General features: G+C 46.0%; 1 protein-coding gene across 1 annotated transcript; it reads right to left on the reverse strand.

Annotated features, from left to right (window-relative positions):
* Window positions 1–3,300: 3,300 nt before the first annotated feature.
* On the reverse strand, window positions 3,301–4,779 carry LOC141246975 (olfactory receptor class A-like protein 1). The gene is made up of 2 exons (XM_073669181.1): window positions 3,892–4,779; window positions 3,301–3,486 (listed from the first exon to the last, which is right to left on the reverse strand). Exons 1-2 carry the CDS (start codon window positions 4,777–4,779, stop codon window positions 3,301–3,303), a joined length of 1,074 nt encoding a protein of 357 aa, XP_073525282.1.
* Window positions 4,780–24,388: the final 19,609 nt, after the last annotated feature.

Consider the following 24,388-nt stretch of genomic DNA (forward strand, 5'->3'; position numbering starts at 1 on the left):
TACATGGGTACCTTCTGCTACCCATCCGGGTTCCAGTACCGTCAGCTGGTTCTCGGCAGTGCCTTTGGATTAGGTGCCTCCTTCTCGGTATCCAAGTTCCACCAACATCTGCTGGTCCTTGGTAGTGCTTTCTGGCACAGGTACCTCCTGCTTAGTAACCGAGTTCCAGTAACATCAGCTGGTCCTCGGTAGTTCCATTGGCTCTTGTACCTTCTGCTACCCATCCGGGTTCCAGTACCGTCAGCTGGTCCTCGGTAGTTCCATTGGCTCTTGTATCTTCTGCTACCCATCCGGGTTCCAGTACCGTCAGCTGGTTCTCGGCAGTGTCTTTGGCACGGGTACTCCCTCCTGCCCAGCCTGGTTCCAGCACGCCAGCTGTTTCCGGGTAGTGTCAACGTCACTTTGCCTCCAATGCGTTGTCCTGTCGTGTTGCGGTCGGGTTAGCCGACTCTATGGTGCCTGCAGTTTAGGTGACTCCTATGTGGGCTGCGGGATCTGGCAATGAAGGCTGGTTCCATAGTGCCAATAGGACAAGCACCCTCTGTAGGACTGTGGGTTTTGGTAACTGCGGCCGGCTCGCGGCCTTGAACTTTTTTTTTACATGGGTACCTTCTGCTACCCATCCGGGTTCCAGTACCGTCAGCTGGTTCTCGGCAGTGCCTTTGGATTAGGTGCCTCCTTCTCGGTATCCAAGTTCCACCAACGTCTGCTGGTCCTTGGTAGTGCTTTCTGGCACAGGTACCTCCTGCTTAGTAACCGAGTTCCAGTAACATCAGCTGGTCCTCGGTAGTTCCATTGGCTCTTGTACCTTCTGCTACCCATCCGGGTTCCAGTAACATCAGCTGGTCCTCGGTAGTTCCATTGGCTCTTGTACCTTCTGCTACCCATCCGGGTTCCAGTACCGTCAGCTGGTTCTCGGCAGTGCCTTTGGATTAGGTGCCTCCTTCTCGGTATCCAAGTTCCACCAACGTCTGCTGGTCCTTGGTAGTGCTTTCTGGCACAGGTACCTCCTGCTTAGTAACCGAGTTCCAGTAACATCAGCTGGTCCTCGGTAGTTCCATTGGCTCTTGTACCTTCTGCTATCCATCCGGGTTCCAGTACCGTCAGCTGGTCCTCGGTAGTTCCTCAGCTTTCTTGTACCTTCTGCTACATTTCCAAGTTCAAGCTTTTTGAACTGGTTCTTGGTAATCACTCTGGATCTCCCTGACGAGGACCCTGAAGACGAGGACCCTGAAGACCAACCCTAAGAAGACGAGGACCCCGAAGACAATGACCCTGAAGACGAGGACCCTGAAGACCACCCCGAAGAAGACGAGGACCCTGAAGACCACCCCGAAGAAGACGAGGACCCTGAAGACCACCCCGAAGAAGACGAGGACCCCGAAGACGAGGACCCAGAAGACCAACCCGAAGAAGACGAGGACCCCGAAGACGAGGACCCCCGAAGACGACGACCCTGAAGACCACCCCGAAGAAGACCAAGAAGATGACCCTGAAGAAGTTGACCAAGAAGACAAAGAAGAGAAGACAAGCACCAAGATACAGAAAAACAAGAGACAGAAAACCAAGAAGCAGAAATACAAGAAGCTGCAGAACAAAAAGCGGAAGAACATTAAGCATAAGACTAAAAATCAGAGCAAAAGATAATATCTAAATTATAAGCAGAAGATGACTAAGCAGTGTATGGGGGTGAGTCCGTTCCTCCTCGTGGTGCCCCTGGAAAAGACCTGCTGCTGCAGGCCAAACTGAACGCGGACAAATCCTGTTGTAAATCTTTTGTGACGGGCAGAACGAAAGGTGTAATGTCCAACCTTTTATAGATAACAACTACAGGAATGCCTGTCACAAATAAGAATATGATGAAGAAGAAGAATATGAAGAAGATGAAGAAGTAGAATATGAAGAATGTAAAAAAAAGAATAATACGAAGAAGGTGAAGAAGAAGAAGGTGAAGAAGAAGTGGATGAAAAAGATGCTGAGGATGATGAAGGAGAAAGTGTGGGAGAAGTAAAAAAGAAGGTGAAGAGCATGGAAGTAGTGAAACATAAATATCTGACAAAATATAAAAATACTTAACATAGTTAATATTTCCGTAACTCAGAACATAATAAAAAAATATTAATTCCTGCTATTCCATTTGACTGGGCTAAACCTCTATGCCTTTATTGTCTCCCCCACCTCCCCCAATACATTCTACATTATTCTTAGTTGTTTTCCTTCATGTAGAAATAACCTACAAGGAAAGAAAGGGTTTATTTTAATTCCGATATTTATGTCCCATTGACTTGCATTGGTTTCCGGTATCAGAATCGGCGATATCCGATACTTTTTCGGTATCGGTCCGATCCAATCCGATCCGATATTTCCCGATATCGGAAGGTATCGCTCAACACTAGTGATAACAAATAGCAAGCTTTTGAGACTACTCAGGTCTAAAGATGAGTGGATCTAACAAAATTTTAATTTGTCAAATCGCGCAGATTTTACCAGGAAATTTAAGTAGCAGCAAAGTTACTCTTAGCAAATTAAATATACACTATTATGTTGTCTTTCCTGACTCCTGAGCATCATAGAAGTAACATGTACACAATTAAAATAACTCTTAATACTCACCTCATCACTCACCAGCTGCATTTGGTGTCGGCTGACCACCTATTCAGTCCTCAGGACCTCTTCTTTCTGCAGTCACATGACAGTGTCTTCACTCTAAAAGAAGATTTACTGTCCAAAAGGCCAGTATGCAGCCAGAAATCCAGTGCTACAGTGAAGACACTAGACCTTAGAGGTTATTACGTGCAGTGACCTCCAAAACCTTGTGACTTTAAGTTATCCTTTTCACAAGTGAGGGTCGCTTTATCCCAGTGGCTACTTGCTCTCTTCTGTTTGCACTAAAGTATTTGTTTCATTCATTTATTATATGGTATTGTTTGCTTTTTTGAATCCCTATTTGCATTGTGCATACCTTGCTTTGGGTTTCCCCATAATTATAGGTATATTTATGGAGTTTTTAAATAATTTTATATGCATATGTATGTGTCAGAAGCTATTCAATAAAAAAAAATGTATTTTTGTTTCTTTGTGTATGTGCAGACTCCAATTTATGTGTTTCTTTCTTTTCATTTATTACATTCAATTATCTTGCCACATGGTTTGCAAATTTGTAGTGCTCATTCTCTCTCCTCATTTTTAGCCTGCTGTAAAGTAAAAACACCAGGTCTCAAAGGTCAAGGCATTATGTGATGTCATGACATTATGACGCGCATTGACCTTTGAAGCCTAGTTGTGGTCTGAAGTCCTGTTTTAGTCTGAATACATTGGCGCATGACTATGGAAAGAAGAGGCCATAAGAACCAGTAGTGGGGTTTCGGGCAGCAGGGTTGCCAGGACAGATGATCGTTGAGGTGGGTAATAGCTTTTTTGTTTATTGACTTTTAGCTGGCCCTCGACAGTATAGCAAAATGGTAGCCGCAGCTGATTGCCATTTTGCTGATTTCAAATAGAGTGAATTACAAAAAAATATGTAATATGGAAGGTACAAGTTTTGTAAACATCAAATAGAATTAAATTCCACTAAAATAAATTCACTCATCTCTAGTCATGTCTCATCCCTAGGCACAGTTTCCTTACACCTGAGGCCTGAGACGGAGAGCTGAGTAATATCGAAAGCTAGCTGTTTGTAATCTGTTCAGTTAGAATTTAAAATATATCAGCCACTGAGAACTCTCAATTTAGATTTTATTTTCAGCATGAGCTAAAACTCTACATTTCATGAACATAACGGCTATAGAATCTAAATAATCCATAGAGTTCTGTGGTTTATGGTTTTAAATCACCCGTTGAGCTATTTTGAGAAGTCCAAAGAATTGCTCTATTTTTGGGCCTACATCTAACCCTTTGTTGCAGTTTTTGATTAGTAGCAATAATGACCAACAGACTGATGGCAGAATAAGAACAAGCAAGCATTATCCTGGCATCATTCATTTCAGGACTTACATTAGACATAGTCAGTGTATAAATCCACATGGAGTTATCCAGGCCAAAAAGGACAACATATAATACGACAAGTACGATGACTGCTCTTGAAGCTTTGTATTCCACTGATTTTCTTTTCCTTTTGTCTAAGCTCCTAATTTCTCTTACAGTCCTCTCATGGTTTATCAATAGGTATACTATGTAGCCACTCGCCAATGTCATTAGCCCCACAAAAATGAAATCTCTCGAGGCCATAAAAGCCCCGTTTAGGATATAGGAGAAGTAATTTTTAAAATCTATATTGCAAAACACCACATGAAGTGTGAATGGAGAGGTTGTGAAATTCCCTTTGGCTCGTGATATGGACATGCTGTATGGGTACATTATGAGAATAATAAGCCATACAGTGGATATGAGGATAGACATGTTTTGTGAAACCTTTTGCTTCAGGAAAAACCACCCTCTAGAGTTTGGGGCAATAAGAATGCACTGGTGACAACTTAGCATGCTAGTGATGGCGATACACATGGCTCTGCTCACTCTGTAAGTGTATATAATCAGCATGCACTCTGTATCGCTAAGTAAATTACTCAGTCCAATTGCCTCCAAAGACTGAGGTAAAACTCGAGAAAAGAGAACAAGAAGATTTGCCAGAGCCAAAACGACAAGCATGATATTTGCTGGAAGAAGCTTCTTTTCTATGATCTTCAGGCAAATAAATTGAATTAGGATGAAGACATTCCCTGGTATGCCGATAACCATCAAGAAGAGAAAGCCTGAAGCTTTAAGAAGGACTCGAGGATCCATCATATATCAATTATCAGATATCTGAGGGGAGAAAACAATATTAAAGATGAGTAAGTGGACTATTATGAAGTTATTAAGTTAAAGATCAGCTTTCATTTTTAATGATAGTAAAATAAATGAAGGCTATGCTTTATTTGTGAAATGAGGTTATTGTGTTTTGATAAAGGATTCCACTAGTGTCAATGTTTCAAGTATGAATTCGTTTAAATTTTTTTATCTTTGTCTCTTTTTAACATTTGTGTATTTAAAAAGAACCTGTCATGTAAAATAAAGCTACTAACCTGCATATATGGGGCCAATCTGCAGGTTAATAGCATTTTGTCACCGTGCGGCTGTGTTGCTGAGAGCCCCGCTGCCGTGAGAGAATGAACTTTATTCCCCCCCTAGTAGCCTTGCTCTTTCAGTCATTGGGTTTGGCGCCGCCACAGTTTTAATCCAAATGCTGAGCGGGCTGTTAGTCAATGCTAGGGGCACTCTTACAAGTGTCAACTCTGACTAATGCCGAATGCTACTGGAAAGAATACAGTTTATTTCCTCCAGCAGCAGGGGTCTCAGTGCTGGGGCAATGCATGGTGTCAGAAAATAGTTGCAAATAAGACTCTGTAAATGCCTACATGCACCAAACAAATCAATGTAGCTCTTTTCAACTACAGGAGACTAAAAGACTGTTCTGTTAGTCGCCTTTAGTGTGGTATATGTTAGCATACCTCTATTTTTACTGTTTATGAAAGAGTCGTAGACGTTGCTTTCCTATAGTTGATAATGTTATGTCTCCATCAGACAATTCCCCAAAAATTACAGAACAGTCCGCAAAAGCAGGGCACTATTTTGTCTTGTCTGTAAAAAAAATTGAGTTCTCCGTGATTTTTTAAGCTGGAGAAATTTATGCAGATTATTTTGACTTCAATTATCATCATTTTATAGTTTACACTGAATGCAGCTGATGTCTTCTTATCAGAATTATGGGCGGTAGACATGTATCAATGGTTTTCCAATGAGGCTGTAAAATATATTGTCTGTCTATGATTTTTTGATAAGCTGTCTAGTAAAAATAAAAGTCAAGTTGGTAACCCTGGTGTCCATGTAGCCACCCCATGGTTGTCATGTGATTAGAGTTTTTTGCTAAAATGATGCAGTGCTGTGTGAAAAGTTAAGCAAAGGCACCTCTTTATCATGTTTTATAAGTTTTATACAATTTGAGTCAATGGGCAACACTGGCCACTATGCAGTCAAAGAAAGGCTTAATGTGCATTTCTGCTTTCACTCTATGGTGGATGGGTTCTCATAAAATGCTCACTTTAATATCAAAACAGGAAAACTCTTAAAAATAACTATATAGCTATTCTAACATGTATTACAATAAAGTACGAAGCTTATGTAGTGAAATTTGGAGTCATCCCCTTTAAGAGTCATATGTATGTTCTTAGGTGTAATGCAGCGGCTTGCGGCATTACTGTAATGGTCCAGGGTGTGTTTTGGCCGAACATGTACCTCCCCCCAGGTGACTGGTCACATGACTGTGACATCGCACAGGTCCTGTGCACACAGAAGGTCTGATCACATGACTGTGACATCAGCACAGGTCCTGTGTGTGCACTAGAGGATATATAAACCCTGATAGATTTGAGACAGGGTGTGAAAGGCATGAGGCCTGTTTCCAGTGTGGGACACCGTTAGAGTGTGAGGCCTAGTGAAGCCTGGTGAAGCCTGAAAGGCAGCGGCTGGATCCTTATGTCTAAGTGATACCAGTAGCCTTGGAGGGCAGTAGGCTTGGAAGGCAAGAGTCCTGGAAGGCAGAGGCTGGATGTTAGGTGAGAAAACATGCCAGTAGCCTTTGAAGGTACGAGGGCTGGAGACCCCCATCTGGGTAGCCGTAAAGCCACAGTGGTGGCAGAGCAAATCTGACTGAAGCAGCTAAAACCCGGCAAAGGTAAAACACTGCATTATATGGACGTTGATATAAGTGACTTTGCTGAAGGCTGTAACTGAAGCCAAGTGGGCCTGTCTGCCCATTGAAAGGCTCCTGGACATTATATGTGTATGTTGGCGAGCCACTGAGTTGGACTCGGTGATAAGCAGTAGTGAAGTGTAATAAACTGCTGGATTGTGAAATACTGGAAAACGTGGCTGGTGTGCTATAATTGACCCGGTGCAGCGAGTGTCCCCCAGCATGATGACAAGCGCTGCCTTACATAGGGTAAAACTTTTGGTCAGTGTTTATTGAGACCCTGTATAACTAAAATTGTTTTACATGAACTACAGTTCAGCATTTACAGTATTAACTTAATGAAATACATTTTGACAGACTAAGTGCTTATTCACATGACCATATAGCAGCCATATTGTATGATCCATGTTCTGACACAATTCCCTCTCTGACTGTGGGTTTACTGACCTAAGCTAACAGCCTAATGGGTATATATCAGTGTGAGGTCATGTCAGAAGACCCACTTTAAGTTGCAGAACTGAGGCAATAACATAAACCTTAAAATAATGCCATTATCAGGTTGTGTACTACTAAAAGTAATCAAAAATGAAATGATACTGTATATAGATGCAAAAATAGGCTTGATAAAACTTATATTTGTGGAAAATGTGAATTAGATTATTTGATCATGCTTTCTGATGGGTCACATAAATGATTGATATGAAGTGAGAATATTGTATCACTTATCTTCTGTTAGAACTTTTGAAAATGGCCCTCCAATGACCTCTTGGTTCTGGTCTCTTAGTGGTACTGAAAACCAAGAGATATAGAGTGCTAAATGCACCATTTATCACCCCTTGTTAACCATCAACTGTTGGGGACGGGTTCATCATTACATTTTTTCCCCCTTTATTTCGTGAATATGTCGCAATTAGTATATCTATATAAAAAACTATTAGAACATATGTGACAAAATGAAAATGTACAGAGATGTTAAAACACTGAGTATTGTGGTGTTACAAAGTTCACTTAACATGGCACAAGGATGTGACAGTAACAACTTCCTATCTACTCAACTCTGGCTTCCAGATGTTTAGTGGACAGAGTGGATTTGAGGTGGGATAGATCTTGTTGATAGATCAGTAACTAGTATTCAGACTGAGGAGCGTCCCTGCCGTTAACGTTCACTCAGTAGTAAGTAGCCTGTGCTTTTCATACAGGGTTTCCAGGAGGCTGAACCAAATGATATAAAGATGCTATGGTTCTAATTATGGATCAGAAAAATTTCTTTAACGCCTATTGGAAAACTCGGTCAAACATCTCAATGAGTGACTTTTTTATTTTTCACAAATTTGTCAAACAGTTGATTGTTTTCTTACTTGTACGTCAATGTGGCTTTTCGCAAAATTTTGGGCAAATGTACTCTAGTGTCTGCCTAGAATGATTTTATTTATGATTTTTTTTGGCACAATGTTTACTCTTTTGTTGTAGAAGTCCGACTTTAATTTTAAAAAGTAGAAAAAGGTGTCAAAGGCAGAAAAATGTATATTTTTTTACGTTTCATGAAGCATATGAGCCACTTTGGAGAATTTGATGCAAAAAATGTCAACAAAAACCACAAGACAAAAAGAAAAGTTACCATATTTTTTGGACCATAAGACTCACTTTTTTCCCCCAAAATTTGGAAGGAAAATGGGGGATGCATCTTATGGTCTGAACGTTACTTTACCGGTGGTGGTGGAGCGGGGATCGCAGGTTTCTCCGGCGGCGACAGAGGTGAAATGCGGCTGGAGCCGGGGCCTGTACCTGTGCTGGTGTCGGGTGGTGAAGCAGAGAAGCCGGGGCCTGTGCCGGGCTCTGAGTGGCGTCCGGCGGTGAGGCAGAGGACCCGGGGCCTCTGCCGGGCTGTGAGCGGTGTCCAGCAGTGCAGCAGAGCAGCGTGTTCAGCTTCCAGTGGCCCCAGCCATCTTCCTGAAGCCGTGATCCACGGGAAAATGTGCAGGCTCCGGCGGCCATTTTCCCGTGGATCACGGCCTCAGGAAGATGGCCGGGGCCACCGGAAGCCGCACAAACACTGCTCTGCCGCATCACCGGAAACCACTCACAGCCTGGCACAGGCCCCGGCTCCTCTGCTTCACTGTCAGATGCTGCTCACAGGTCCAGACCCCAGGCAAGTCCACAGGCACCAGGCCCGTTCACAGGCCCCAGGCAAGTCCACAGGCCCCAGGCAAGTCCACAGGCCCCAGCAGGTACACAGGCCCCAGTCAGACACTGGCATCTCGCCTCTTGTGCTGCCGCCGGGTTCCTGAGGCAGAAAACGGAGGGACCTGTGAACCTGTTCCACCATCACCGCAACTCACAGCTGCTGGAGCACCGGCTTCATGTATCCAGGGTCCGCAGCATTCCTCCACTTCCGCTGGGCCGGTTTCCTGAAGGACCCTGCCTCCTGCTCCACCACCCCCCAGGTAAGATACCTAATCAGACTATAAGACGGACCCCATCTTATAAAAAATATTTTTTTTCCTATTTTCCACCCCAAAATTTGAGGTGCGTCTTATGGTCAGGTGCGTCTTATAGTCCGAAAAATATGGTACATAAAAAAAATGCAAATGATAAATTGGGGCCAGGTTCTTTACACAAGAAACTACGGCTATCTGGAAACAGATACTGACTTTACTTCATCTTTTGACCCAGTTTCACATACAATGGTGGCTGCTTAACAACAAAACTTAAGATGCATTTATATATACAGTATATACATGAATTAGTTATAGAAATATAAATAATGAATAAAGTTTTGCACTTAAATTACTGCAGCTTTTGTCAACTGTGATATAATAAAGCAAAGTGCTCCAGATCAAAGTAACAAGTATGGAAAGCAATTAAGGAAAAATACTTTGTTCAGTTTTGGATTTGATTAACTTGTTTTTGTTTTGAAGACCAGAAGAAACATCAGTTATATAAAGTTTTTGTTACATTTCATACAAATCAAATGTATTTTCAAAAAAACTTTTCTGAGATAAATTTAATTAACATATTAACATATTTAATATTTGCACAAAGTGCGTGATTTAGTTAATAACCACATACAGTTTAGCACCCTATTATCACCGTGCTGTCTTTTCATTTATAATTGGGGAACTTAAAATAAAATAACAATAAAAACATAAAATTTCTTTTTCAAACATTTGTTCCTTGAATATCATGTTTTCTGTTCTGGCTGAACTCCATATTTAATAAGTCCTAATTCTTTATTAAAACTCTAGTGTAGTATCAAAAAAATGACGTGGTTTATAGCTGCATGTATTAAAATTTGCAGTGATATCCACAGCATGCAACAAATTGATATTTTATATGAGATGATTTCAAACTTATAGCATCTGTTAATGTAAACTGTGTATTTTGTGGCCAGCGTGTGCATGAAATTTGTTAAAATTTCACTTACATCACAGTTAAATACGTTAACCTGGATCTTCTTGCTGATTATTCAATTAAAGGTCTAACTGGTATGCCCAATGACCATTTTAGAGAAGTTATTTATAGTGATTATAATATTCACATTTAGCTACTTATAACTAACTAAACTAATGTGGGAAGTAGTAATAAAGCCAAAGTATTGTATGCTGACAAGCCAAGTCACAAGCCAAGTCATCATCTATCTTTTCACCCATAAAGCTCTTGACCCATTCCAATATCTATAGTGCTACAGTGGAGTCATCTTGGGCTCTTCAAGGCCTGCATGTAACTATTGATGGTAGAACCAAGTTGTACAGCTTATTACCCTGGGAACAGAGAAAAATCTACTATGAGGGACCCTAAAACTATACCTGTAGGATGCCACATATCCAAAAAAACATTGCAGAATGATGGCAATTTGTGATAAAAAAAAAGTGTAGTGTGGGAATTAACTTTGCAGAACACTATAGTATGTGTCAACGCAACATAAGTCCAACATTTCGATAAAAAGTTTATTAGTTATTTTTTCATACCAGATTTTTGGCTGCGAAACAAGTCAATCATTCACTTACGCATTTTCCACATTTATTAGTGTCCTTGGGAACTGTTGTAATATCTACATGCTTTTCCACTCCAGCTTCATTATTGATTTATATTCACATAGGGATTTATGTAGTAAATCTTCCAGTTTTGTCCACAGAGGTATCAATACAACATAGTATAGATAGTTATTCATGGGTTCTGTCCAATCTCTAGTAAGAAAGTCATACAATAATTAGTTGGTTATTGGGGAAACGATTTTTTATTTCCTTCCTCTGAATAAAATACAGTTTGTAAACTCCAGTTGGCCTAAATGTTTTCTTAACATTTGGTAAAAAACATAGAAATAACTAAAGAAAGAAAAATATAGTATACATTTTCCACACACTGTGTTGACCTTATCTTACCTTACATCAATCTGTACCAATTATGAGAGTGCACTAAATTAACAAACCATTGACATTTATACATTTTTGTTGCTCCGGTAATGATCCACAAGGAATTAATTATGCTATATCATTTAGTAAATGAATTGCTGTGAAAGCCTTTAATCCTTGACTAGCATAATCTTAATTAACATTGAAAATAATCTTGTTAGCTTGATTAAAAGGACAATAATTACTATCCAGTTTCACTATTTTTTTTTCATAAAGTACCCACTAACCACACCGAAAACATAAAAGTGCTATTAGATTGAGATATTGCTAATGGTATATGGACGACTTTTTTTATCTTGGAATTTTGGTAGAAAATACACTGAAAGAGAATTAACTTAGTTTCAAAATATATAAACTTAGAAAGTGTACCAGGAACATGCAGACCATATATTTAATGTGAACATATATAATTTATTAAATGTTATAAAGTACCTTTGATAATAATATAGTATAAAAAGAAAAAAAGAGCAAAGAAAAAAGGAGGTCGCAGAACTTCTGTAACACTTTTTTCTCTGCTCCTTTATACAGTTATATGAAAAAGTTTGGGCACCCCTATTAATCTTAACTTAATGTTTTATAAAAATTGGTGTTTTTGCAACAGCTATTTCAGTTTGATATATGTAATAACTGTTGGACACAGTAATGTTTCGGCCTTAAAATGAGGTTTATTGTACTAACAGAAAATGTGCAATCTACATTCAAACAAAATTTGACAGGTGCATAAGTATGGGCACCTCACCAGAAAAGTGACAATAATATTTAGTAGATCCTCCTTTTGCAAAAATAAGAGCCTCTAGTCGCTTCCTGTAGCTTTTAATGAGTTCCTGGATCCTGGATGAAGGTATTTTTGACCATTCCTCTTTACAAAACAATTCCAGTTCAGTTAAGTTTGATGGTCGCCGAGCATGGACAGCCCTCTTCAAATGATCCCACAGATGTTCAATGATATTCAGGTCTGGGGACTGGGATGGCCATTCCAGAACATTGTAATTGTTCTTCTTCATGAATGCCTGAGTAGATTTGGAGCGGTGTTTTGGATCATTGTCTTGCTGAAAGATCCATCCCCTGCGTAACTTCAACTTTATCACTGATTCTTGAACATTATTGTCAAGAATCTGCTGATACTGAGTGGAATCCATGCGTCCCTCAACTTTAACAAGATTCCCGGTGCCGGCATTGGCAACACAGCCCCAAAGCATGATGGAACCTCCACCAAATTTTACTGTGGGTAGCAAGTGTTTTTCTTGGAATGCTGTGTTTTTTTGCCGCCATGCATAACGCCTTTTTGTATGACCAAACAACTCAATTTTGGTTTCATCAGTCCACAGGACCTTCTTCCAAAAAGAAATTGGCTTCTCCAAATGTGCTTTTGCATACCTCAGCCGACTCTGTTTGTGGCGTGCTTGCAGAATCGGCTTCTTTCGCATCACTCTCCCATACAGCTTCTCCTTGTGCAAAGTGCGTTGTATAGTTGCCCGATGCACAGTGACACCATCTGCAGCAAGTTGATGCCGCAGTTCTCTGGAGGTGGTCTGAGGATTGTCCTTGACTGATCTCACCATTCTTCTTCTCTGCCTTTCTGATGTTTTTCTTGGCCTGCCACTTCTGGCCTTAACAAGAACTGTCCCTGTGTTCTTCCATTTCCTTACTATGTTCCTCACAGTGGAAACTGACAGGTTAAATCTCTGAGACAGCTTTTTGTATCCTTCCCCTGAACAACTATGTTGAATAATCTTTGTTTTCAGATCATTTGACAGTTGTTTTGAGGAGCACATGATGCCACTCTTCAGAGGAGATTCAAACAGGAGAACAACTTGCAAGTGGCCACTTTAAGTAGCTTTTCTCATGATTGCATACACCTGGCTATGAAGTTCAAAGCTCAATGAGGTTACAAAACCAAAAAAAGGGCTTTAGTAAGTCAGTAAAAAGTAGGTAGGAGTATTTAAAACAAGAAAATGATAAGGGTGCAGATTGTTTGAATGCAGATTGCACATTTTCTGTTAGTACAATAAACCTCATTTCAAGGCAGAAACATTACTGTATCCAACAGTTATTACATATATCAAACTGAAATAACTGTTGCAAAAACACCAATTTTTATAAAACATTAAGCTTAAGATTAATAGGGGTGCCCAAACTTTTTCATATTACTGTATATATGTTTAACGAGGCAGCAGATTTACTATTAGTCTAGGAGCAGGGGCATACATAGGAATCATGGGGCCCCATAGCAGAAGTTCTAATTTGCCTGCCCCCAAAAAAAAGTAAATAATTGCTGGGGTCACAGAAGAGCAGATCTCACAACTTTCCAGCCTTTACATAGTAATTTTTCTCCTGCTGAAGTCCTAGATTCCTTTTTCATTGCCCCATAAAGTGTGATGCCAACAATGCCAACAAAAGTGTCCCCAAACACAGTATGATACCCCCATGGTGCATTCCTCCACATGCACAGTATAATGACCCTATTGTACCCCACCTCAACTCCCAAGGCAAAGTATGGTGACCCCAACACAGTATGATCCCCCAACTGTGACCCCCACACAGCCCTTCATGCAGTATAATGGGCCTACATACAATATAATGGCCCCACACCTCTCCACACTCCACAGAGTATAATGCACTCGCCATTGTCCTCCATACAGTATAAGGCACTCGCCATGGTCCTCCACACAGTATAATGCACTCGCCATTGTCCTCCATACAGTATAAGGCACTCGCCATGGTCCTCCACACAGTATAATGCACTCGCCATGATCCTCCATACAGTATAATGCACTCATCATGGTCCTCCTCTCGGTATAATGCACTCACCATGGTCCTCCACTCAGCATAATGCACTCGCCATGGTCCTCCACACAGTATAAGACACTCGCCATGGTCCTCCACACAGTATAATGCACTCGCCATGGTCCTCCACACAGTATAAGACACTCGCCATGGTCCTCCACACAGTGTAAGACACTCGCCATGGTCCTCAACACACTATAAGACACTCGCCATGGTCCTCCACACAGTATAATGCCCTCGCCATGGTCCTCCACGCAGTATAATGAACTCCCCATGGTCCTCTATGCAGTATAATGCTCTCCCCATGGTCCTTCATGCAGTATAATGCACTCGCCATGGTCCTCCACACGGTAGAAGACAATCGCCATGGTCCTCCACACGGTAGAAGACACTCGTCATAGTCCTCCACACGGTATAATACACTCGTTATGGTCCTCAACACAGTATAAGACACTCACCATGGTCCTCCACACAGTATAATGCACTCGCCATGGTCCTCCATACAGTATAATGCACTCGCCATGGTCGTCTACGCAGTATAATGCTATTTCCATGGTCCTGTATGCAGTATAATGCATTTGCCATGGTCCTCCACACAGTATAATGAACTCCCCATGGTCCTCCACACAGTATAATGCACCCCATGGTCCTGTACGCAGTATAATGCAGCCCCCCATAGGGTAAAATGCAGCTTCCCCTCACCATAGGGTAAAATGCAGCCCCCAGTCCTCCAGTTTTATCAGTACTCACTGATTTATAAATAAATACATACTTACCGCTCCTCGTTCCCTGCTGCTTCAGTCTCTGCAGCGCGTCTCTGTCATCACCTCAGAAGTTGCCAGTTCCACTGTCTGACAGAGTGTGGAGCGTCATCACGCTGCTGCGTCAGACGCAGAGGAGGAATGATGGGAGAGAGAGTGTCACATGACGTTCCCTCCTCCATCATTGCTATCAACCAGGGCCGGCTCCAGGTTTTCGTGGGCCACGTGCGAAAGAGTCTCAGTGGGCCCTTTAATACCTACCAACATTCATGATGCACAGATACAGCAGAGAAATATAGGTATAGTACACAGGGTCCAGGCAGTCCCCTCATCCTTCATATATGCAGACATGCACACACACACAGTACGCAGACACGCACACACACAGTACGCAGACACGCACACACACACAGTACGCAGACACGCGTGCACACACAGTATGCAGACACGCACACACACAGTACGCAGACACGCGCGTACACACAGTACGCAGACATGCGCACACACACAGTACGCAGACACACACACACACAGTATGCAGACATGCACACACACAGTACACAGACATGCGCACACACACAGGATGCGGAAACGCACACACACACATAGTACGCAGGCATGCACACACACAGTATGCAAACATACACACACACATTACGCAGACATGCTCACACACAGTACGCAGACATGCACACACACACAGTATGCAGTCATGCACACAAACAGTACACAGACATGCACACACACAGTACACAGACATGCACACACACAGTACGCAAATGTGTCGCCCCAGGCCTGGATGCCACAAACAATAAAGGCTGTATCTGAGAGCAGGAGGGAGGTTCCCTGGTTAGGGACAATTAGCATGCAGCGCCTCCTGTCCCAGACCAGTAGGGGGAGCAGGCTGCCCTATAAAAGCTGGAACTGGGGGCAGGGTTAGAGAGACCAGAGAGACCAGAGAGACCAGAGAGATCTGGGAGACCTGAGACCGTGACGGAGTCTAGGCCCAGAGAGTGAGGGTCAGCAGCAGGCTGAGGAGGTTGTGAGGCAGTGGAGGAACTGCTAGCCAGTGACATACGGCGCTGAGAGCCTGTCCTGGCAGAAAGGGAGAATTACCTACCGGACATTGGGGTCTGAGGCTGTAAAGACTCTAAGTCCAGCAGCAGAGAACCAATCCACGAGGGATTTCATGTCCTTTGGCCTAAATAGCCCTGAGGTTCCGCCACAATAGAAGGGACCAGCAAAGCCAAGAGAGGCCAGAGGTAAAAGGAGCCCAAGTTGCAAGCAATACGGGTGAGAATACACGGCACGCTCAGGGACGTGGGCTATTTTACCACTAAGAGGGGAATAGTCAGAAAGAGCATAGAGAGCACGGTAGGCTTACACCCTCACCCTGACCAGAGGGGCTTCCCGAGTGTTCTCAGACATCCAGGCCCCTTCTAGCCGGTACTGTTGTTGGGTCATTACCATATGTTATAATAAAGACCCTGAACTGTTTAAGCGGACTCTGCATTCTGACCATCGCGGCCGGAACTATCACCCCCAACATCCACCTACCCTGCCCTGGGGCTACACTCCTCCCGTGGGGAGTTATACCATTCCTGTGCTGCTCACCAACACCAGCCCCAGCGGTCTGTCCTGCAGTGGCGGTTATCCCTGACTGCAATCCACGGGTGGCGTAGTCGGACTTTCACATGAATATATACATAAAGAGACTGCCACCATTTTAGCTTGACACCCTGAGCACGGGACCGGGTTGCCAATACTACCCCCATCAGCACCGCGCAACCTAGAGACCCGGTCTTGAGAACCCCACGGCTAGAGATGAGCGGTGTTCGACTCGAACTGTTCGCCAATCTCAAATTCGAGCTGTTTTGGGCGGTGTTTGAGCCGCTCGGCGAACACGAACGATTAGAAAAAAATTTGGCTGTTCGAGGTTATGTTCGATAACTGTTCGTGCATCAAAATCATAACTGGATTTTTTCTCAGTAATGCTGAAAATTAAGGTTATACGCAGTTTGAGTGTACAGCGGGGTGGGGGAGGGGCAGGGGATGGATCTAAGGAGGAATAATGAAGATCTCCATTTTTTTTTTCTTTCCCGCATTTACAGTGGGGAGGTGCAATCTGTCAGCCTATCAGCAGCGCACACATGGAGCGAACTGCTTTTTTTCACACAAGCAAAGGCATGTGTCATTGGCTGTGTATGTCACATGTCCTTGCCCTATAAGACCCAGCCATTTTCCCCATCAGCTGCATGTTAGACGGCACCGCTGTTGCTGTGTGCGCTATACTTTGTTAATTTCAAGCCAATTTTCGCACAAATCTACATATAGATTGGGAGTAGGGAAGAGTTGTGATTGCAGTCCTTTTAAGGACTAGGTTACATCATTTCATACGACTTTTATCAGGCAGGTCTGTGCTCTTAAATAGATAGGTTGGGAGTAAAGACTAATTGTAATTGCAGTCCTTTTCAGGGCTAGGTTACATCAGTTCCTATCACTTTTAGCCAGGCAGGTCTGTGCCAGTGCTGTGCAAGTTTTTTTCACAGCATTTGGCTAAATCTAGCAAAGCAAATCCTTTTTGGCCTATTGCAGAGTGTGTTAGTCAGTGGAGTAGCCTATCTGTGTTGCAAGCTATACCACCTGTGTATAGAATACAAATTTTTTTACTGCACCTAGAGAAGTAAAACCTTTTGGGCATAGCATCATTCTATTAGTCCATCTATACTAACCTCCACCTGGTTGCAAATTCAATATAATTTTTTTCTGCATCGAGCTCTGAAAAAATATTTAGGCTTCTAGCAGTGTGTGGGACTTGTTCTATTATTCCATCTATACTGACCTCCATCAGGTTGCAAATTCAATATAATTTTTATCTGCATCTAGCTCTGAAAACATATTTAGGCTTCTAGCAGTGTGTGGGACTTGTTTTATTAGTCCATCTATACTAACCTCCATCAGGTTGCAAATTCAATATAATTTTTTTCTGCATGTAGCTTTGAAAAAATATTTCAGCTTGTAGCAGTGTGTGGGACTTATTATATTAGTCCATCTATACTGACCTCCATCAGGTTGCAAATTCAATATAATTTTTTTCTGCATTTAGCTCTGAAAAAATATTTCAGCTTCTAGCAGTGTGTGGGACTTGTTTTATTAGTCCATCTATACTAACCTCCATCAGGTTGCAAATTCAACATAATTTTTTTCTGCATCTAGCTCTGAAAAAATATTTCAGCTTGTAGCAGTGTGTGGGACTTGCTCTATTAGTCCATATATACTGACCTCCATCAGGTTGCAAATTCAATATAATTTTTATCTGCATCTAGCTCTGAAAACATATTGTAGCGCCGGCGTGGGACGCTGTTCCCCTCACCTCTCTGCTCCGTGCCCGGCGTCCTCCTCCCGCAAGGCTGGCAGCGCGCGCTCCTTCCCGGCCACTGTGCTTAGGGCGCGCGCGCGCGCTCTCCCTCCCTCTTAAAGGGGCCGCGCGCGCCGTTCTAAGGAGTCCCCGGCCAATGGCCGGAGGACTTCACCATATATAAGGCACCTCCTACAAAATGGAGGTGCCCGAGCAATGTTGTTGCACTGTTCACTACTCTGCTTCAGCCCTCAGGTCCCGTTGCCAGTTACCTGCCAGATACCTGCCAGATTCCTGCCAGCTTGCTGTCTTATTCCTGCCTGATATTCTGCTACCTGCCTGCTAGCCTGAGGTCCGACGGTCTGCCTTACTACTCCTGTCAGTCTGTCTAAGGACCAGCTTGCCCACTCACCTGGGAGCGCACATCAACTACCTGCCTGCTTGCCTGAGGTCCGACGGTCTGCCTTCCAACTCTTGTCAGTCTGTCTATGGACCAGCTTGCCCGCTCACCTGGGAGCGCACATCTGCTACCTGCCTGCTAGCCTACCTGGAGGCTCTGCCGTCACGTGCTGTGACCACCTGCCTGTCCAGTGACTCCTGCCCGCTCACCTGGGAGCGCTCATCTGCTGCCTGTCTGCTAGCCTACCTGGAGGCTCTGCCGTCACGTGCTGTGACCACCCACCTGTCCAGAGACTTCTGCCCGCTCACCTGGGAGCGCTCATCTGCCGCCTGTCTGTTGGTCTTCCTGGAGGCTCCGCCGTCACATGCTGTGACCACCCGTTTATCCAGAGACTCTCGCCTGCTCACCTGGGAGCTCACGTCTACCATCAGCCGCCACAGGTCGTACCAACCCTTTACCCAGAGACTGCCCCGGTCACTTACCGTGACCATCTGCCCGTTCACCCAGAGACTGCCCCGGTCACTTGCCGTGACCATCTGCCCGTTCACCCAGAGACTGCCCCGGTCACTTGCCGTGACCATCTGCCCGTTCACCCAGAGACTGCCCCGGTCACTTGCCGTGACCATCTGCCCGTTCATCCAGAGACTGCCCCGGTCACTTGCCGTGACCTCCTGCCCGTTCTTCTAGAGACTGTCCCGGTCACCTGCTGTGACTGCCTGCCTGGTCGCCACCCGCTCCCTTGCAAGGACCGCCCCCTTGTATAGTAGCTCAGTGGTTCCGCCTCCCAGACCCGTTACAGTTTGCTCGGGCCCTGGAACCCGGTGGCACCCAAGCTCCCTCGCTCTCGGACCTGTGTCATGAACTGTCCCATCAGAGGTCCCAACAGGAGTCTATCCTGGGTCACCTGCGGAATGTCAATTCTCGCCTGGACACTCTGACTGCTCCGCCAGCAACCTCCGCCAGTGCCATGACTCGCAATCCGGCAGCTCCGCTGTCCACTAATACCATGGTATCCTACCCCGGACCCCGGCTTTCTGCACCTCCTCGCTTCGGAGGCGACTCCGCCCAGGCTCGGGGCTTCATAAATCAGTGCACCCTGCACTTTGAACTCCTGTCCCACCAGTTTAACTCCGACTGGGCCAAAATTGCCTTCATCATGTCCCATCTCACCGGGGAGGCCCTGGCCTGGCTAAATCCTCTATGGGAGATAGGAGACCCCCTGGTGTCCGACTTGCCTGCCTTTCTCATGGCTTTCCGGAAAGTCTTCGACGAACCCGGACGGAAGACCTCATCCGCATCATCACTGCTGCGCCTCCGTCAGGGAAGTCTCACCGTGGGCCAATATGCCATACGGTTCCGTACCCTTGCCTCGGAGCTGGCCTGGGATAACGACGCTCTGGTATCCGTCTTCTGGGAGGGTCTGTCCGGCCGTATTAAAGATGAACTTGCCGGTCGGGACATTCCTACCACTCTCGATGACCTAATAACTCTTGCCACCCGGATTGACCTACGGTTCCAGGAGCGTGCCAAAGAGGTCACCCGTGAGAGGAGGTTTCCACGTCTAGCTCCTACTTTTCAGAAATCCGTCTCTCCCCAGGTACACTCTCCTGAGCCTATGCAGGTCGACCAGACCAAGATGGTCAAAACCCGTCAGGACTTACGCCGTGCCGAGGGGAGCTGCTTCTACTGTGGCAGTAAGGAGCACCGGATCCGTGCCTGCCCGGAGAGGTCGGGAAACGCCTGTGTCTAAGTTCGCTCAGAGAGGTCGACCTAGACAAGAATAAATCCTCTCCATCTCTGCTGCTGTCAGTCTCAATCGTCTGCGGAGAGAACCGTTATTTTGAACTAGCCCAACTTGACTCTGGAGCAGCCGGGAATCTTATTTCACAGTCCCTGGTAGAGAAATACCGCATCCCCACCAAACCTCTGGCTGTACCCTTGTCTGTTGCTGCCGTGGATGGGGGTCTCTTACCATGCCCCATCCAACTCATCACCGAATCCATTACTCTGCAGGTGGGAATGCTGCATTCTGAGAGTATCTCCTTTCATGTTCTGCCTGGACTCTCTCACGCCTTCTTGCTAGGTCTACCTTGGCTCCAGAGACATGCACCCGTGCTTGACTGGCAGACCGGAGAAGTCCTTCGCTGGGGACAGGACTGCCATAAGACCTGTCTGGTTCCCGTCCATCCCGTCCGTCCTTCTCCTACCCCAGCTAATCTACCTGGACTTCCGATTCCTTATTGGTCTTATGCTGATGTCTTTAATAAAAAGGAGGCAGAGACACTACCCCCTCATAGACCATACGACTGCCCTATCGACCTGTTACCTGGTACTACTCCTCCCCGTGGGCGTATTTATCCATTATCCGCTGCTGAGACCCGGTCGATGTCCGAATATATTGAGGAGAATCTGGCCAGGGGATTCATCCGGAAATCTACCTCCCCGGCGGGAGCAGGCTTCTTTTTCGTCAAAAAGAAGGACGGCTCTCTCCGTCCCTGTATAGACTATAGAGGCCTTAACCAGATCACGGTGAAGAATAAGTACCCCCTTCCGCTCATTCCGGAGTTATTTGATCGTCTGAGGGGGGCTAGAATCTTCACCAAACTGGACCTCCGTGGGGCGTACAACCTGGTTCGTATCCGTCAGGGGGATGAATGGAAGACGGCATTCAACACCCGGGACGGCCACTATGAATATCTGGTAATGCCCTTTGGTCTCTGTAACGCTCCTGCCGTCTTTCAAGAGTTGGTCAATGACATCTTCCGGGACCTTCTCTACTCCTGCGTAGTGGTGTACCTGGACGACATCTTGGTCTTCTCTCCGGATCTCCAGACTCACCGGAGGGACGTTTGTCAGGTCCTGCTCAGGCTCAGGCAGAATCACCTCTTCGCTAAATACGAGAAGTGCCTCTTTGAGCAGACCTCGCTTACGTTTTTGGGCTACATTATTTCTCAGACCGGCCTACGAATGGATCCAGAGAAACTGTCTGCCATCGAGAAATGGCCTCGACCGGAGGGGTTGAAGGCCATTCAGCGGTTCCTGGGCTTCGCCAACTACTACCGCCTCTTCATACCGCACTTCTCTTCCCGGACTGCCCCAATTTCCGCGCTCACCCGTAAGGGTACTAATCCCAAAGAGTGGCCGCCCGAAGCAGAGGAGGCCTTTCTTTCCTTAAAACAGGCCTTCTCTTCCGCCCCGGTGCTGCATCGCCCGGAGGGCAACAAGCAGTTCTTCCTGGAAGTTGACGCCTCCTCCTCTGGAGCCGGAGCGGTACTTACTCAAAAATCATCTTCCGGGAGGATGGTAACTTGCGGCTTCTTCTCTAAACTCTTCTCCTCCTCAGAGCGCAATTATTCCATAGTAGACCGAGAGTTATTGGCCATCAAACTGGCATTGGAGGAGTGACGTTACCTGCTCGAGGGGGCTCTTCACCCGGTAATAATTTACACTGACCACAAGAACTTGGCTTACCTCCAGCATGCCCAGAGACTTAACCCGCGCCAAGCCCGATGGTCCTTGTTTTTTGCTCGCTTTGATTTTGTTCTTCATTTTCGCCCGGCTGACAAAAACGTCAAGGCGGACGCCTTGTCTCGATCCTTTCTGGTGTCTGATCTCGAGGAAGATCCGAAACACATCATCGATCCCGCCAGAGTAATGCAGGTGGCTCCCGTGAGTCTAAATCGTCTCCCTCCCGGAAAGACGTTCGTATCAGTACCTGATCGGGAGAAGATCCTTCACTGGGGTCACTCGTCTAAACTGGCTGGCCACGCCGGTCAGAAAAAGACCCTCCAGCTTATTACCCGGCACTACTGGTGGCCTACCCTGCACAAGGACGTAATAGACTTTGTTTCTGCCTGTGTGTCCTGCGCCCGCAAAAAGGTTCCGAGACATCTGCCAGCCGGTCGCCTCCTTCCGCTTTCTGTACCTGCTGCCCCCTGGCAGCATATAGCAATGGACTTTATAACTGACCTCCCAGTCTCTGCCGGTTGTACGGTCATTTGGGTGGTCGCTGACCGCTTCTCCAAGATGGCTCATTTCGTTCCCCTGCCAGGCCTCCCGTCTGCACCCGAGCTAGCTAAAGACTTTATTCGTCACATCTTTCGTCTTCATGGCCTGCCCCTCCACATTGTGTCGGATCGTGGGGTACAGTTCACCTCACGCTTCTGGAGAGCCACTTGTAAACTGCTAGACGTCACCCTGGACTTCTCTTCCGCTTACCACCCACAGTCCAATGGTCAAGTGGAGCGGATCAATCAGAACCTGACCAGTTACCTCCGGCACTTCGTTAATGCCCATCATTCAGACTGGGTGGATCTCCTACCATGGGCCGAGTTCTCTTATAACAATCACGAGAGCGAATCCTCCTCCAAATCCCCGTTTTTTGTAGTCTTCGGTCAGCATCCTCGGATTCCTTTTCCTGTCTCCACCTCTGTGGACAGCCCGGCTGCGGAATCTCTCGTTAGCAAATTTTCCTCCATTTGGGAGAGTACCCGATCCGCACTCCTTCAGTCGTCCGAACGGATGAAAAGACACGCTGACAAAAAACGCCTGGATCCTCCACAATTTCGTCCTGGAGATAAAGTCTGGCTCTCATCTAAATATGTCCGACTCAAGATACCTTCTTACAGGTTAGGGCCTCGGTTCATCGGTCCTCTGGAGGTCATCAGTCAGATCAACCCGGTGGCCTATAAATTGAAACTCCCGGCCAACTTACGGATCCCTAACTCCTTCCATGTATCTCTCCTCAAACCTGTGGTACTTAACTCTTTTTCCAAGTCTACAGGTACGCCTCCTGCTCCGGTTTCTGCTGAGGACGAGTTTGAGGTAGAGAACATTCTTGCCACCAAAAGGGTAAGAGGAAAGACCTTTTTTCTAGTAGATTGGAAGGGGTTTGGTCCTGAGGAGAGAACGTGGGAGCCCCGGGAGAACATCCATGGCCCGCTCATCCTTGCTAAATTTCTGTCTGGCCTAAAAAAGGGGGGGCCTAAAGGGGGGGGTACTGTAGCGCCGGCGTCCCTGCCCTCTGCTAGGCAGGGACACTGTTCCCCTCACCTCTCTGCTCCGTGCCCAGCGTCCTCCTCCCGCTCTGCTGGCAGCGCGCGCTCCTTCCCGGCCACTGTGCTTAGGGCGCGCGCGCGCGCTCTCCCTCCCTCTTAAAGGGGCCGCGCGAGCCATCCTAAGGAGTCCCCGGCCAATGGCCGGAGGACTTCACCATATATAAGGCACCTCCTCCAAAATGGAGGTGCCCGAGCAATGTTGTTACACTGTTCACTACTCTGCTTCAGCCCTCAGGTCCCGTTGCCAGTTACCTGCCAGATACCTGCCAGATTCCTGCCAGCTTGCTGTCTTATTCCTGCCTGATATTCTGCTACCTGCCTGCTAGCCTGAGGTCCGACGGTCTGCCTTACTACTCCTGTCAGTCTGTCTAAGGACCAGCTTGCCCGCTCACCTGGGAGCGCACATCAACTACCTGCCTGCTTGCCTGAGGTCCGACGGTCTGCCTTCCAACTCTTGTCAGTCTGTCTATGGACCAGCTTGCCCGCTCACCTGGGAGCGCACATCTGCTACCTGCCTGCTAGCCTACCTGGAGGCTCTGCCGTCACGTGCTGTGACCACCTGCCTGTCCAGTGACTCCTGCCCGCTCACCTGGGAGCGCTCATCTGCTGCCTGTCTGCTAGCCTACCTGGAGGCTCTGCCGTCACGTGCTGTGACCACCCACCTGTCCAGAGACTTCTGCCCGCTCACCTGGGAGCGCTCATCTGCCGCCTGTCTGTTGGTCTTCCTGGAGGCTCCGCCGTCACATGCTGTGACCACCCGTTTATCCAGAGACTCTCGCCTGCTCACCTGGGAGCTCACGTCTACCATCAGCCGCCACAGGTCGTACCAACCCTTTACCCAGAGACTGCCCCGGTCACTTGCCGTGACCATCTGCCCGTTCACCCA

Source organism: Phyllobates terribilis, unplaced genomic scaffold, assembly GCF_046119375.1.
Source record: "Phyllobates terribilis strain yellow unplaced genomic scaffold, ASM4611937v1 Scaffold_2__4_contigs__length_985480577, whole genome shotgun sequence".
Classification (NCBI taxonomy): Eukaryota; Metazoa; Chordata; class Amphibia; order Anura; family Dendrobatidae; genus Phyllobates; species Phyllobates terribilis.

Excerpts from the sequence above, each read along its gene's own strand:
- LOC141246975 (XM_073669181.1), bottom strand. The coding sequence starts at position 4,779 with ATGGATCCTCGAGTCCTTCTTAAAGCTTCAGGCTTTCTCTTCTTGATG. Across the intron at positions 3,487-3,891 it reads ATCAAAAACTGCAACAAAGG|CAAAATGGCAATCAGCTGCG; the intron begins GTTAGATGTAGG and ends ATTTGAAATCAG.